The sequence below is a fragment of the Monodon monoceros genome, unplaced genomic scaffold, assembly GCF_005190385.1.
Source record: "Monodon monoceros isolate NGI ecotype Baffin Bay Population unplaced genomic scaffold, NGI_Narwhal_1 Super_Scaffold_7, whole genome shotgun sequence".
Lineage (NCBI taxonomy): Eukaryota > Metazoa > Chordata > Mammalia > Artiodactyla > Monodontidae > Monodon > Monodon monoceros.
Window position 1 is genome coordinate 55,226,504 of NW_021703784.1, and position 16,065 is coordinate 55,242,568.

At 56.6% G+C, this 16,065-nt stretch overlaps 1 protein-coding gene across 5 annotated transcripts in view; it reads left to right on the plus strand.

Moving 5' to 3' along the window:
• The window catches only part of GDPD5 (glycerophosphodiester phosphodiesterase domain containing 5), a 90,280-nt gene extending 78,254 nt beyond the window's left edge, over positions 1-12,026 (plus strand). For all 5 annotated transcript variants that reach the window (XM_029207712.1, XM_029207715.1, XM_029207714.1 and 2 more), the window contains 8 exons: positions 1,077-1,159; positions 2,287-2,437; positions 2,989-3,207; positions 3,858-4,015; positions 4,256-4,403; positions 5,652-5,734; positions 8,527-8,639; positions 11,374-12,026. In XM_029207712.1, the coding sequence (XP_029063545.1) occupies positions 1,077-1,159; positions 2,287-2,437; positions 2,989-3,207; positions 3,858-4,015; positions 4,256-4,403; positions 5,652-5,734; positions 8,527-8,639; positions 11,374-11,522 (1,104 nt within the window). In that variant the 3' untranslated portion in view covers positions 11,523-12,026. The remainder of the gene's footprint in view (positions 1-1,076; positions 1,160-2,286; positions 2,438-2,988; positions 3,208-3,857; positions 4,016-4,255; positions 4,404-5,651; positions 5,735-8,526; positions 8,640-11,373) is intronic.
• Positions 12,027-16,065: the final 4,039 nt, after the last annotated feature.

Here is a 16,065-nt window from a genome sequence, read left to right on the forward strand (position 1 = left end):
TTCATAGCTAAAGAAACCGAGGTCCAGAGGGTGAGGTGTGATGGGCCCAGGTTGGTGACTGGGAAGGGGAATTGCTCCTTCTCAGCTTCAAAGCCCTTGCCATGCCAGGCCGCTTTCCAGACGAGGGGAGTGTGTTACATGCTGGGGAACAGCATAGCCGGAGGAAGAGAAGATGGGAATGAGCATGTCTTGGTGAGAATGGGATGAGCCATGGGAGCCCTTTCCACCCATCCCTCACTGCCAGAAGTCTTCCCTGTCTTGTATCCCGCACTGCACATGGTCCTAGCCCAATCCTTGGTATGGTGCTGACCCCTAGTGGCAGCAAAGGGTATGACAGGTTCACCAGACCAAAACAACTAGGGAGACTCGGAACCCCAACTCCCCCAACTGGAAGGACACTCAGAGAACAGTGTACATATACCGCCAAAGACCAGATGGGGAAACTGAGGCCCATAGGATAAAGAGATGCACCAAAGGTCACAAATCTAGTTAATGGCAGAGTCAGGCCTAGAACTAGGATTTTCTGATGTATATGCTATAGGGTAACAGTTGTCATTTGTTAAGCACTTACTCTGTATCAGGCAATGTGCTAGGAGCTTTTAATCCTTATAACAGTCTAGGAGATGGTCTTGTCATGTCTGTATAGATGAAGAAACCAGTCACCCCACTGAAACTCTGCCATGCTGTCTACCCTGTCCTCTCCCTTGGGGATCTCCACCTGGACTCAAGGTATAACCAGGAGGAAACTTGGCATCCAGCCCAGCCCAAGACTGCATAGAGGCAGAAGACTGTAAAAAAGCCCTCCACCCCCGACATTTATATACATCAACACTAACCATCCCTGCTTCTCTCTCCCCACCACCAAAAAAATCTATGAGGTAGGCATGATTTAACAGATGAGGAAACTGAGCTTCAGAGAAGCTGTGTGGATGCCCAGGGCTCCACAGGTACTGCTTAGAGGAGTGGAATTAGAACCGGGTCTACCCCAGCCTCCCAACGTGGAAGAGTTTCTGTGGGTCGGGGAGCGGTGCTTGAACTAAAGCTTGGCTTTCCCTCACCACCACCTTCCTCCCCAGCTGGCCCCAGAGCACACGCTGATGTCCTTCAGGAAGGCCCTAGAGCAGAAGCTGTACGGACTCCAGGCTGACGTCACCATCAGGTAAGCGTGGGGCTTGGGAGGACAGCACCTCTTTTCCTCCTCGATGCAACCACACCCGGGTTTCTGCTGGAGACACGTCTGGTCCCAGAGTCTTAGAGATGGGAGAGCGGAGGCTTGGATTATCCACTGCAGGGCAGGCACCATGTTTATGCAAATAGATTTTGTGCCATACTCCAGGATAAAATAGAGAAAAAAACAGACACCTGATTCAAGCAGGGTGGAGGTAGGGACCTGGAGTCCTGCCACAGATCCACTTAATGGAAAGACTAGCTCTGTATGGCTCAGCAAAATGGAGCACAAACACTGATGAGTGGAATCAGCAAGGTGCAGAGTGATACGTTCACGGTGATGTCAGTTATACTTTTAAAGACCACATAAAAAAAAAAAAAAAAGACCACATAAAAGTGATCTATACAATTTCTACATGTAGATTGTAAGTATGTGTTTGTAAAAAGGGCAAGAAGTGTCCATACTGATCTGATAACATCATGTCTGAGAAGGGGAGGGGGGCAGGGTACTGAACAGGGGTACCACGGTGTGAGGATACCATTCCCATTGTAGACATTATAGAATTGTGTGTTTATCAAAACTTTCTAGCAGGTGGTAGAAAAATGCCTTGAGGAGGGAGAGCACAGGTGCCTTTTACTGTTTCACGCTAAGGCACCTTATGGGGCTACTGGCAGCCCCAGCAGAGTGGGGTAGACCGGGATGATACCAGGGTGGAACTTGTCAAAGGGGCCTGCATTTGCACTCTTCTCATTATGGCATCACGTGGACTGGGTTCTAAGCCAGGTTCCACCACTTACTGGCTGGTAGGCCTTGAGTTTGATACTTCTGTCTCCAGCCTCAGTTTCCCTATTATCAAATGAGATAGCCTCTACCTCCCAGGGCTGCTGAGAGAATACGCTCAGCCCTCCCTCCTCAGCAGTGCCCACCCCCATCTGACCCTCAGAGAGAGCCGAGGGATTCACCTACTGCCCACTGACTTCCCTGTGCAGACGGGGAACCTGAGGCCCAAAGAGGGGCAGAGCGGGCCTGGGTCCCTAGGTGGGCTGGTGTAAGTGGGTGGGGAGGAGCGGGCGAGGGACCTGGGTGGGCAGTGACTCCGCAGCCCCACCCTCCCACAGCCTGGACGGCGTGCCCTTCCTCATGCATGACGCCACCCTGCGCCGCACCACCAACGTGGAGGAGGAATTCCCGGAGCTCGCCCCCAGGCCCGCCTCCATGCTCAACTGGACCCTGCTGCAGAGGCTCAACGCTGGCCAGTGGTTCCTGAAGGTCTGGCAGCACCTGTCCCAGTCCTAGGCATGGAAAGCATGGTCAGGGACTCCATGGAGAGGGCCAGGGGCAGCCCTCAGCTCAGGTGACCTTCACATGCCGAGCTTCCTTGACTCACAGCCAGGCTGGTTGGCAGCCTCCTTGGGCTCCTGCCACTGCAGCCCAGCTATCATGGTTGTCACTACTTGTTCTGGTTCTGCCTCCCCTACCAGAAAAAGTTGATTTTGATTATAATAGTTAATAGCTAAAATTGTTAACACTGTAAAACTCTAGAGGAAGTTGGTTCTTTGGTCTGAAGTGCTACTGAGAGAAAAACGGACTGGGGTCTGGGATATGTTCCAAGCAAATCATTGTTTTGGCAAGCAGACTGGGATAGAGAGGTTATGGTTGGGTTCTCCTAGAGGTCCCAAAGGGCCCCAGCCTTCAATGTGCCTGACTTGCACACACCAGCCGACACTGGCAGCTCAGTCGCCTCCAAGTTCCATAGCCAGGAAGGCATGTGGAGGCCCCATAGGACTGGTGAGACAAACGTGTGTCCCTGTCTCTGCCAGACGGACCCCTTCTGGACGGCCAGTTCCCTGTCACCGTCCGACCACAGGGAGGCCCAAAACCAGTCCATCTGCAGCCTAATGGAACTCTTGGAGCTGGCCAAGGGCAATGCCACGTTGCTGCTCAACCTGCGTGACCCGCCGCGGGAGCACCCCTACCGCAGCAGCTTCCTCAACGTAACGCTGGAGGCCCTGCTGCACTCGGGCTTCCCCCAGCACCAGGTGAGGCCCTGCAGCCCAGCCCTACCCAGCTCTGTCCCCAAGGAGCTGAGCTCCGCCCAGCCCTGCCCCACCCGCAGGGAGACCAGGCCTGCCTGGAGTCCCGTTCAAGCAGTAAACTCACCGTGTCCCCTCTCCAGACCTCAGCGTTCCACATTTGTGAAATGAGGGTAGCATACCCCACGCCTCCCTGACAGGGTCATCATGGGGCCAAGAGGGAAATAAGAAAGGCGTTTAAAATGTACAAAGGAAAAAAAAAAAATGTACAAAGGGCAGGAGCAGGGCCAGATTCTTCGGAACATGGTACTTCCATGAAGTGTTACCTACATGATACCTGGGGATCAGAAAAATACGATTCCAACTATGACAGCACACAAGACGCTGGTGGCCACATGCACAGTAGTTGACATTTGGGGCGTTATCGGTCTTGTCCTGACTAGGGTCTGGAGGGGGATCTTCCTGAGGTGTTGCCAAAGCAATTCCCAGCCATGGCTGGGGACCAAGTCATCCCCCGGAGGTGGTTACTACCTGAAAGCTTTCACTGCGTGCCAGGTCCCACCTCTTTTAACCCCTCCAGGTGCTCCACGAGGGACAGACACCCTAACCCCACTGTATAGAAGGGAAATCAGAGGCTGCTCCTCTCCTGCCTGCAGGTCCTGTGGCTGCCTAACAGGCAGAGGCCCTTCGTGCAGAAGGTGGCTCCTGGCTTCCAGCAGACATCGGGCTCCAAGGAGGCAGCTGCCAGCCTGCGGAGAGGCCACATCCAGCGGCTGAACCTGCGCTACACTCAGGTGTCCCGCCAGGAGCTCAGGTGCCCACCCCATCCTGCCCAGGCTCACCCAGAGGACTGGACACACAGGCTCAGGGTTCAAAGAGGAGAGGTTGAGAACATCAGGCACACCTGGGTTTGTATGTGAGCTTGGCCCTCTGAGAGCAGAGTTTCCTTCCTCCAGGGACAGTTTTGAGGACGGCGTGAGGTTGTGAAGGGCCATGCTTTACAGGCTTCCCACACTGGCCAAAGGGCCGACCAGCCTCTGTCCCTGCCCCACAGGGACTATGCATCCTGGAACCTGAGCGTGAACCTCTACACAGTCAATGCCCCGTGGCTCTTCTCCCTGCTGTGGTGTGCGGGGGTCCCGTCTGTCACCTCTGACAACTCCCACACCTTATCCCAGGTGCCCTCCCCCCTCTGGATCATGGTGAGTTGGGGATTGTTGGGGGTCCAGGGAGCTGCCTATGGCTTCCAGGGCTGGGGGGCAGGCTCCACACCCAGGCTCCCTCTGGTGAGGTCTCAGGGGTGGGGGGAGCACCTGAGGGGACAGGCTTGAGGCATGAAGAAGATTCTCCTGACCTCTGGGCCTGCACGAAGGTCTGGGGGGTAGGAGGAACCTTGGCCTGAGCCACATGGGGAAAAACACCAAAAGCTCTAGACTAATAAACAACTACTTGGATTTGGGGGGGGGGGTTGGAGATTATTATATTTTGTTTTAAAGGAAGGGAAGTCACTGGGAAAAGAGGGCAATGAGGCAAAAATAGGGAACATTAAAATCTTCTCAGAGATTACAGCCAACAAAACCAGCTTTCAGTTGGTTGACCGACTGAGCACCTGAAGACAGGCCTGTGTTCCAGTCCCAGCTCTGCCAACCAGGGGGCTTGGGGAGCCCTTGACCTCCCTCTTGTGCTCCCACTGCCACTTCCCTGAGGTCATGAAAGGCAGATGGAGGGTCTCTTTATGGCTAAGATGATGCCGTGTCAGTGAATCAGATCTAGGTTTTGGGTGGTTAGCTCCATCCCCCCACCCATGGTCTTTTAAAACCTCTGAAGGCTCAGCTCGGACTGAGATGAAGTAACTGTGGCAGCAGTAGCTATGAGCACACTCTGATTTTCAGGCCACAGGAACTGAGCAACAGCAAAAAGTGCCCTAGCCCACCTCCACAGTTTACCTGAGGTCAAGGGGGTGTGAGGCCTGGCTGCTCTGCAGGTTTCACCCTGCTGGGCCCCTCTCTATGGCCCCCTGGAGGGGAAGCTCCCACACTCCACACCCTACAATGACATGTACTCTCACACGCACATGGATGCCACATACCTCTTCACATACCCACCCGCGCACCTGCTTGTCACGTCACACCCTCTCATTCATCTATCTGTCTTTCATATTTTGGTTCTTGCATTAAGCCCCTTTAAGCACATAAATCCTCTAGGTTTAAAACACACCACCTCTACAGTGAACACTGCACAGATCTCTTTTATCCTACACACGCACCCCACCCCTAAACCCCAGGCCCACTCCTACAAAATATAATCTCAAGCCCCTAAGCCCCCTCCCAGGTCCTCCTCTGCCCCTCCCTGATGGTGACGTGCGATTCTCCTGCCCATGGGCCCTTGGTCTGGAGCCCTGGTCTGGACCAGCCGTGACTGGAAGCTGGTTGTGGGCCATCTGTCCACAGCCCCCGGACGAGTACTGTCTCATGTGGGTCACCGCCGACCTGATCTCCTTCATCCTGATCGTTGGCATCTTCGTGCTCCAGAAGTGAGTAGGCCCTGACCACCTTCCGCGGCCCTCCCTGCCTGAGACGGGCCAGCTCCCGCCCCCAGCCAGGTGAACGCCCTCCTGAGCCCTGGGCCGGGAGATGTCCTGGCCAGACCACCCTGTTCAGGGGAGAAGGAGGCCTCCCTGTGGCCCCCAGCCCGTCCCCCTCAGCCAGAGCCCAGTGGCTTCTGGAATGAGTACCCAGCCGGGAGCCCAGAGCCAAGCTGGGCCAGGATTTGCTGTGTAGACTCTTTGGTGAGTTTCAGCTCCAGGGGGGGGCTCCTCTCTAGGCTTGTCTCCCCGCCTGTCACCCAGGGCACAGGTTTCCACAGCACTCGTGCCGGGCTCAGACCTCCCCACCCACCCTCCAGGACGACAGCTGGGGGTGGTGGTCACAGTGGGAGTGGGTGGGTCCTGGGGAGGTTTTAGGGCCAGGCGGGGCCCCAACCCAGCCATGAAGTAGCAGGCTGGGTTTTACTCTTGACTGACGTTCTCTCTCTGTCCCATACTGCTCTGATCCGGCGCATGTCCCTCCTCTCTCCCCCTCCCCACTTTGCTGCACTCTGGCATCTCACAGCTATCACTTGATCAGGTAATTCTGGTGTGGTCCTCCTCCTGTTCCTCTTTCTCCCTCCTTCTCGCCGCCCCCTCTCTCCACCTCCCTCTGAAAGGCTGCCTCCTGAGGAGCCCTAGGCCCAGGTCACCCTCGCAGACACCTCCCCTGCCTGAAGCCGCCTTCCCGTCCTTACTCTCATCCTCTCCCCTGCAGTCCTCCCTTCTCTCTCCCCACCTTGCCGTGTGTGTCCCTCTGCTCTCTCTCCCTCCCACAGACAGGGAACCAGCATTTCCTTGCAGGTTGCTGACCTGGCTTCTCTCAGCACCTGAGCATCTCCCTCTGGGGAGGGGCTCTGCTTGGGCCACCCCCCACAGCCTGGCACTTTGGGCAAGGCCTTCCCCAGTGCCCGGTGCACAGCCTACCAAGTTCTGTTTCTCCCTGCCACCTGTGGCCCTCCCACTCCCAGTTTGCCTTTCCCCTCCCTCACTCTGTTTATCTTTCTCTCCACCTCTCTTCTTTCTTTCACTTTCTGTCTCTGACTCCCACCCCACTGCTCTCCCGCCATGAGCACAGCCTCCCGTACTTTCCCCTGGGAAATACCCCCAGTGGTTGAGCTTCCTGTCCTAGATGTACCTCACTGCAGAGACACGGGCCTGACACTTTCCTCCTGGGTTTAACGTTAATTTCCAAGCTGAGACCTTGGTCTTGGGGGTGCAAGTTCCCTTTGGTCAGGTGCCTTGGGCCCTCCTAGGTCAGTCATCTTCACTGACCAACTTCTAGGAGGAGGAACTCTGTGCTCACTGACTGTGGGACTGAGCCCAGCAAAGGGCCATTTGCCTGGTCCCTCCACCATCCTCTCAGTCGGCAGATGTCCACATGTGCTGGCTGGTGCTGTGCTGGGCCTTCTTCCCCAGGGTGCTCCACCGACATGCTAGGCCACTCAAGATACAGCCAGGACGGCATCATCGTCTTCCTGGGGGGTCAGGCAAGGCCTGATGGAGGAGAGGACCCTGGGGGAGAAGTTCATTTCCCTGTGGTCCTCATTCTTCCATTCATTCACTCAATGATACTTAGAGCACACAGCAGGCATTGGGCTTGGTGCCAGGCACGCAGCGATAAATAAAAGACCCTATTGCTGTTCTCAGGGATGCGTAGGGCAGCCAGCCCAGCCAGAGGTTGCCTTCCCCTCTGCCTCCTGCTTTCCCCTTGTCTGTCTGCTCTGTTCATCCACCTGTCTGACTGTCCATCTGTCTGTCCATTTCTGCTGTGCTGATCCCATCTGGAAACAACTGATTTCCCGTGGAGTCTGGGCTCCCTCCACCTACTCCAGCAGGGCGTCGGGCCCTGGGGGGTTGGGTTTTTGTTTCCAAGCTGATCCCCACTTCCCTGAGTGGGGTTGGGGGTCCGGTGAGTCCTTCTGTCTAGGTTGCAGGAAGAATCTAAGTTCAGAGGCCAGGGATTTGGGGCTAGTTCAGAGGAACTGTAACAGCAAGAACTGTGCCCTGGGCCCGACGAAGGAACCCAAGTCCTCCCAGCTCTGCCTGGTCCCTGCATGCCCTATGCAGCCCCACCTCTCAGCCCATTCAGTTTTGCTCCCACCTTGCCCCAGCCATTAAAGGGGTAATGCTCCGGCCTGTCCCTCTCCACTAGGGAATATGCACCCCACTCTTCCAGGGCTGTTGGAACAGAGCAGCAGCAGGCCCCTCCCCAAGTCACTCCAGCACCCTTGCCTTGTGACGCCATGAAGACAAGCTCCCCGCTGTCTCCCCTCCCCTCCCTGCTTTCCTTCACTTCCTCTCTGGGGTTCCTCACTGGCTTCACTCAGCCTGGTCCTGATGATGGAGCTGTAGGCGACATCAGCTGGGACTCCCCAAGATTGGTTTGCACTCCAGGGTGGGTCATCAGTCATGCCTGCTAAGCCCCCACCCCCAAATTTGTCCAGGTGTATAACTGGGGGCACCTGACACATAACCAACCAACCCCTAACCATCCTCCTGGGCAAGGGGAGCGGATCTAGGGGTCTGGAGGTAAGAGGGCTGGAGAGCCCTGGTTGACAGCAGACTGATTCAGGCCCCAGCTCTGCCCTACTCTGGGCCTCAGTTTCTCCATCTGTACAGTCGGACAAGAGTCCTGCTGGTCTCTCAGGCCAAATCCAGAGAGTCTGTGGGAGTGGGAAGGATCCCTTCTCCAAGGAAAGGTGGGGAAGGACCTGATGCCCACGGGGCCATCTCTGCAGGTGGCGCCTGGGTGGCATACGGAGCTACAACCCCGAGCAGATCATGCTGAGTGCCGCGGTGCACCGGACCAGCCGGGACGTCAGCATCATGAAGGAGAAGCTCATCTTTTCAGGTGTGCAGCTCCGCAGACAGGTTGAGTCAGGCTCTGGGCTCTGTCCTCTGCACCCGACATGTGCAGACGGGTGTGCGTGCACACATTTCACACACAGCACATACAGGTAGGGACACGGCACAGACATAAATATACCCACCTAGCTTCACGCTCACACTGGTACAGGGGCACACATACACATACACACACAGAAATGCATACCCGTCCACATGCAGCCATCAACTCCAGGTCCTGTGGCTCAGTGTCAGCCCCATGGGTAGTGGGCAAGGGTGACATGCAGGGGTGGGGGGAGGGCTGGAGGCCCATCCTGCCATGCTGGTTCATACACAGACCCCACAAACGTTGATTTCACCCCTGCTTGCTGCCTGTTGACATTCCCAGATTGATGGAGGAGGCAGCTGTATAAACAAATACATGGAAAATTAGGTGTCACTGAGCTCTAATAGATGGGGGTGCTGAGCCAGAGTGGGGTACAAGGAGGAGAGAGGGGTTCAGAGTTCCCTGGGGCAGTGAGGAAGGTTTTGGGGCCCACTCTGTGAGGAGGTGATGTAGTTGAAATGGGAAGGAAGGGTAGGAGGGTGATAGGTTTGAGGTGAGGGCTGGGCGAGCAGAGGGAAGGAAGGGCATTTGAGGCAGGAACAGCATGTATTCAGAGGTAGTGAGGGAGCACTCCTTGCCATGGCTCGAAGGCAGGGCCTCTGGCTGACTCACCCCAAGATGGCGCTGGGGAGGCACTTCGGCCTCAAGTGTGTGGTCAGGAGCTTGGGCTTTGTTCTGAAAGAAGAGGAGGGTAACAGACAGATTTGTCTTTGTTACAGTGGGGCTGTAACAAAGTACCACAAACTGGGTGGCTTAAAAACAGATGTATTGTCTCACAGTTCTGAAAGCTAAGAGTCCATCATCGAGGTGTCAGCAGGGCTGTGAGGGAAAGATCTGGTCCTGGCCTCTCCCGTTGCCTTGTAGATGCATCTCTGTGTCCGAAGTTCCCCTCTTTACAAGGACACCAGTCATTCTGGATTAGGGCCCACTCTAATGACCTCATATTAACTACATCTGCAATGACCTTATTTCCAAAGAGGGTCACATTCTGAAGTGCTGGGGTTTAGGACTTCACTATACGAATTTGGAGGGAACACAATTCAATCTCTCTCTTTTTTTCTTCTTTTGTCGGCGCCACAGGGCTTGTGGGATCTTAGTTCCCTGACCGGGGATCGAACCCGTGCGCCCCTGCAGTGGAAGTGCAGAGTCCTAAACACTGAACTGCTAGGGAATTCCCCACAATTCAGTCTCTAACGAGTGTGGAGGGTGGGTTAGAAGGGGAAGCTGGAGGCAAGAAAACCAATAATTCAGATGGGGATTGTGGGAATGGAAACAGGAGAGGAGAGATTTGAGAGATATTTAGAAGCCAGATGGACCTGGATTCAAATCCCAGCTTATCCCCCGAGCTGCGTGAACAAGAGCATATTACCTAACCTCCCTCACCATCAGACTCCTCCTCTGTAAAATGGGCTAGCTCCCCCTCACACAGTACCTGTGAGGGTTAGTGCCACGCCTGGCCCAGACGGGTGCTTGGTAAATGCTGCCCGAGTGAAACAGAGCCCAGTGGGGGGTGCTTGTGGGTTTAGTGGGGCTGGCTCCAGCGACTGTGTGAACATCCACTCTTTTATTTATCCCTTCCTTCAACAGACGCATGCCAGGCCCTGTTTTAGGTGCTGAGGATACACAGACTCTTGCCTTTGGGGTACTTAATTCCTCCTACCCTCGCTCAAAAACCCTCCTTCTCCTGGGAGCCTTCCCTGAGCACCAAAGCGGGGTTGGAGGGCTTCCCCCCGCCTCCCACAGCTCTCTGGCGACACTGGGGAGCTCCTGGAAGGAGGAGTCCCCAGGCTTCTGTACTGTGCCTGGCCCAGGGAAGTCAGGAGGGGCGGGTAGCATGAATGGCAGGCAGGAGGCCAGCACTTCGGCCTGTCAGGTTCTGCACCTCCCCGACCCCCACCTCTCTGTAATGCCAAAGCCCATTCATTCACCTAGCACCTTCTCATCACTGGCCCTGAAGAGTCGCCGCAGGCCTCACCCGCTGCCCACTCCTGGTTGAGAGGTCTTCTCCAGGAACCCTCAGCCCCACCAAGGTGCTCTGAGTCCCCTTGGGGTGTGCTTAGCTCCCCTCAGCAGACCTTTTCTAAGCCTCTGCTGTGTGTCCAGGACTGTACCAGCCACTGGGGACACTGATGCCCAGACCTCATCCCTGTCCTTGAAGTACTCCAGCCGATGGGGGCCATAGATGGTGACAACACAGGTGGGGCAGGGGGGAACAGGGTGGTCATGAGGAGGCCCCATCCCAGCCTGGGGGCAAAAACAGAAATGAGAAGAATTGAGCCAGATTTTAAGAAAAGGAAGTGTTACCGGGAGGTCATGCCCAGGGGACAGGCCAGTGCGTGCAAAGCCCCGAGGAGAGCAAACACGCGCGTGCCAAGCTTAAGAGGGCGCAGATAGTTCTCTGTGGCTGGAAGGTAGAGTTCCAGGCAGAGGAGACTGAAGTGCGACCAGAGTGTCTGCAGACACTGAGAAGGGCCTTGAATGCCAAGCTCAATAGCATACCTGAAACCCGAGGTTTCATTCCTCCTAGTGGCTGACCAGGAGTGGCTCCAGGCCACCCTTTCCCACCGCATCTGCCAGCCATCTATCCACTCCTCTCCTTCCTGCACTCATATTCTGCCTCCTTCTGGCCCAACAGAGATCAGCGATGGCATGGAGGTCTCCGATGAGCTCTCTGTATGTTCAGACAACAGTTATGACACATATGCCAACAGCACCACCTCCCCTATGGGCCCCCAAGGGAGCGGCAGCCGCGCCACGACCCTCACAGACCGGAGTGGGCGTTAGCTGAAGACCCGTCTGTCCAGCCTGTACCTCATGTGGAGACAGGGGAAGCCCACAGAGCTGGAAGAAGCACGCTCTGGGAGCTGGCTCCACAGTCTTCTTGTTGGCTCCAGCCCCTCGTCAGCCATGGCCTCTCTTGGAGGGGGCTCCCCTCGCCAGCCTCTCAGATGCCCCTGCGGGCCTGGGGCTCCTTTTTCTGGGAAGTTTGGGGCTCGGGGCCTGGTCCACTCCCTGAGGCCCTCCCTTGCATCCTGACCGGGAAGCTTTGAAGGGTCACTGGGCCATGCCATGCCCCCTGCGGCAGTGGAGGACGTGGAGCCTGCGTGTGCCCACGTGTGTCTGTCCTCCTGTCTGTGCTGTGAGGAAACCACCCTCTCTGTGTTTCTCCTGCCTCAAGGGCCTGTGCTAGGCCTCTGCCCCAGCACCTCTGCTCTTCCATCAGTCTCAAAGCACAAGGAAGCTTGGCCCAGGAGCAACGCCTGCTACAGTGGTGGAGACACTCCTCCCCTGCCAGCCTCCTGCTGCCGCTGGCCCTGCCCCAGGAGAGGGTCTGAGCCATATCCCCTAGGAGCAGCTGGAGGTGGCAAGAGCAGGCTCGGGGCTGCTGGATCCACACCTAGGAGATCCACAGACTGACATGACCTCAGGTTCCCACGTCAGTGGCCAAGGGCAGGGGCCACCTGCGAAAAGTGTTATGGCATGGTCAGGGGTGGGTATATGGCCAAGGAGGCCTTCAGCAGAGGGAGCCTGAGGGGCCTCGGCCAAGATGATTAAAGCTGCCATCTTGACACGTGTCATCTCTGAATTGTCAGTGGGAGGGTGGGGACAGAGCTTGCTGGGTTTGGGATTCGGGTCCCATGACTGAGGAGGAACCATTCTCAGAAATGAATGGGAGAGTGGTAGGGTGGTGGAGCCCCTCCCCTGCATCACATGGCACTGGGGCTTCCTTAACAGCACTGGGCTTAGGGGCAAGTGTCCCCATATTGTGGTGGAGACAGTCTTGGAGAGGTAAAGTGACCATCCGGAGCCACACAGCTTAGAACTGGCAGAGCCAGAATCCCACTCAGGCTCTGTGTGCCTTCCGTAACCAGCTGGGAATGGTAAGGCAGATGGGGAGGGCTCCCTGGTCCGATGTAGGACTGGGCAGTGGGACGAGCAGGTCCCTTCGTGGCCATATGGAGGCTTTCTGAGATCCCTGGCCTATGGAGGGACAGGCCCTCAGCCAGGAGATGCCTCTCCCCCATGGCGGAGGTTCAGCTTTGAAGAGGCCCATTCCCATTCCTGGCACAGTGGGGCACCTGGGCTGAAAGCCAAAATACAGCCCCTGGGACCACAGATGCCCCTGTCTTTCAGTCCTTGGACCTCTGCCCTCTGCCCTCCATGAGAAGGGGTCTGTAAATCCCATCTTTGTCATAAAAGTCTGCATGGTCTTGGGTGTGTCCTAGGGGAAAGGAGGGGGCTGAACCCCAGTTTCATCCTACATTAAATAAACATGGTGCTTCCTGGGAGCCAAGGGATGTGTCTCTTCTCCAAACAGGGGCCTCCTGGATAGAATTCTTGGGGTCTGGCGCCTTCAGGGAGGAAAGGAAAAGAAACCCCTCCTAATGCTGGAACCCAGACTGGGCCCCCCACATTAACCTCTAGGACTGCCCCTCTGGGAACTATCGGGGGACTCACCCTCCTTTCCCCCTTTCAAACATTTGCCAAGTGCTCCCTTCCTGGGGCAGAGGTCAGCTCCCGGCTCTCCCTGGGCATGAAGAAATGTACGTGAAACCTGGACTGTCCGGGCCAGCAGTGGGGCACACTGCCCTACCCAAATGCCCCAGTAACCTCCTCTCCAGTGTCTGGCAGGCCTGCCCAGGAAAACAGAACCAATCTTTCATGCTAGCCCCTCCCTGTCCAGTCAGTGCCCCTGGGTCCGCTGGCTAGCATGTCCCAGGCTCCTGGCTGGCCACACTTGGGCAACTTGAGTCATCCTAGGGTCTTTCAGAAGCAGGGAGAAGGGGCTGGGAGTTCTGAGTGGAACAGCCTGTCGGCATCCCACTCTCACCAGGGCCCTACACTGTACCCCTCCACTCCCCAGTGCAGAGGCAGTCCAGCAGTCTCCCCTCACCCCAAACAATGGAAGGAGGATGGAGGCCATCCCCCAGCTAGGCCAATAGCTGAACCCTTCACCCTCAGCTGAGCCCACAGCCTGTGGTCAACCCTGGCTCGTGTCCCTTGACCTGAGGGGTTACTGAGAAGGCCACCTTCCCAATGCCCGCCTCGTGACCTCTCCCTGTCTACTGAGGACAGCCTGACTGCCCTTAACAGGGAAACCAGAGACAGGGCCTCTCCCTTACTGCCATCTCCACAGACTCACTCCTTGCTTCCTTCCTTGGACCTTAGGGGGTGAGGCCTCTCCAGGCCGAGCCCAGCCTCCACCTTCGCCAGGGCCCTCCCTGAACCCTCAGCCCCTCTGTTCCAGGTATTTAGGTGCCCAAATCTCTCACATCCTTTAACATACAGCAATATATACAATCCCTTTTTAGGGGGAAGCAGGATACACCATTCCCTGGAACACAGTCCCCAGAGCAGACCCTCCCCCAGGCCTCAGGACACATGCTTGGCCGTCATCACAGTGACCCCGCCCATCAGGGGGCGGGGACGGGGCGGTTCCTGCAGGATCCCAGCCTCACCGAGTCCACCTGGCAGATGGCTTTCACTTACAATCCCCTCTTGAGTTCACAGCACCTCAGTAAGACAGGCAGAGCAGGAACTATGACTAGACTATTGCTCCTGCCAAGATGAAGAGCTGGGGCTAAGGGGGGCTTAGTGATCTGCCTGGAGCGGCACAGAGAATCCCAGCAGTACCAGTATCACCTCCCAGGTGCCCTGTGCCCATCCGGGCTCTCATCAAGACACCCTTCTCCCAAACTGCTGCCCTCTTCCGTGAAAGCAAATTTCCTCACCTGCCCCACAGACACCAGGCCCTATGGCCCTTCGTAGAGGCAGCAAGTGAACAGACACCAGCCTATGGAGCTGCCTCCCTCTGGCTCCAGGCCAGCCCAGAGCTGCCTCGTTCTCTCCCCACGCCCACCAGGCTGGCCCAGCACCACCATGCCCACTTCACTGTGCTCCCTCCACGGTGGGTACATTGTCGAGGGAAAAACACCTCAGCCATACCATACCACAGACCCAGGACCACACGCTGTCCACACACACAGTCCACACGACACAGCCCCCCGGTGTACGCAGACAGACCCGTCACACACACAAATGATCATAGAGAGATGCTGACACAAAGACAGGGACACACAATGCATATAACCAGATACACAAAGTCGCACAATGACACGTCTGCTGTCAAGCAGGAACACAGAGCACAGAGTCACAGAGGCAGGAGGGATACCTAGACCTCTAAGCTGTGCAGTTACATTCTTAGGCACACCTACAGCTACTCAATCACACCCACCCCGATGCCAGTCACCACGTCCCCATGCACTCCCACACGCATGTACAGGTACCCTGGAACGCCTGCATGCGCACACACACACCCTGTATCACTCAGGGGCACAACCAGCACCAGGTCACCCCCAATCCAGACACACGGATCCGAGTTGCACACACAGTCAATCCCACGCCTACTTCTGGGTCCTCCCTTCTCCCCCTCCCAGGGCTGATCCAAGAGTAGAACAAAAGCCCTGTGTCCCCTCCTCCCCTTCCCCCTTAACTCTCCTCTCCCCCCCCCCCCCCCCCCCCCCCCACCCCCGTCAGCGTCCATCCCCTTTGTCCTCCTGCAGTTGAGCCTGAGCGGGAGTCCAGGCAGAGCGGCAGGGACATTGCGCCCAGGCTGTCAGGGGTGCAGGGCGGCAGGACAAACAGGAGTGGTCAGTGCACGAGCAGCAGCTGCAGAGAGCCTGGGAGAGGTCATGGCCAGGTAAGTGCCAGGTACATCTGGGGACTTAGGATGCAGGACTCCCCTGGCTGTGTCATGTCTACAAGTCTGAGTGTGTGTTTGTGGGTGTATGTGTGACTGTGAAAAAGAAACAGGGTGGCATGTCAACTTCTAGGGGCTGGGTACCTCAGTCTGTGTCAGCACCCTTGGCCTGAGGTGCCTAGACTCTTAGCTGGGATAAGAGAAAACTAGATCAAGCCCTGCCTGGAAATCCCTACCTTTCATGTTCCAATGGGTTGTCCTTCGGCCCCCAGACTGGAAATCCCTAGGGTGGAAACTGGGTCTGATGTCCCAGTGTGTCCACAGTGCCCAGTGCAGGAGACAGCAGGAGAATGAATGAAAAAGTACTGGCGCACTCCCCAGGAGGGGACTCCCTCCCTCTCCCCTGGCAGCCCCCAGTTCCGGGACATCTCTGCAGAGAGAAGTCCCACCTGACGCTGATGAGACCTGCCCTCTCGGATGTCAGCTTAGAGGGGGCTGCCTTCTCAGCCAGTGGAAAATAGAATGAAGGCAGCATGCTCCCATGACCCCATCAACTCCTTCCGGTGGTCCTGCGCTGCTCCTTGGGATACACCCCAACCTTGGCAAGGGTGGCTGAGCCGCTAGGCA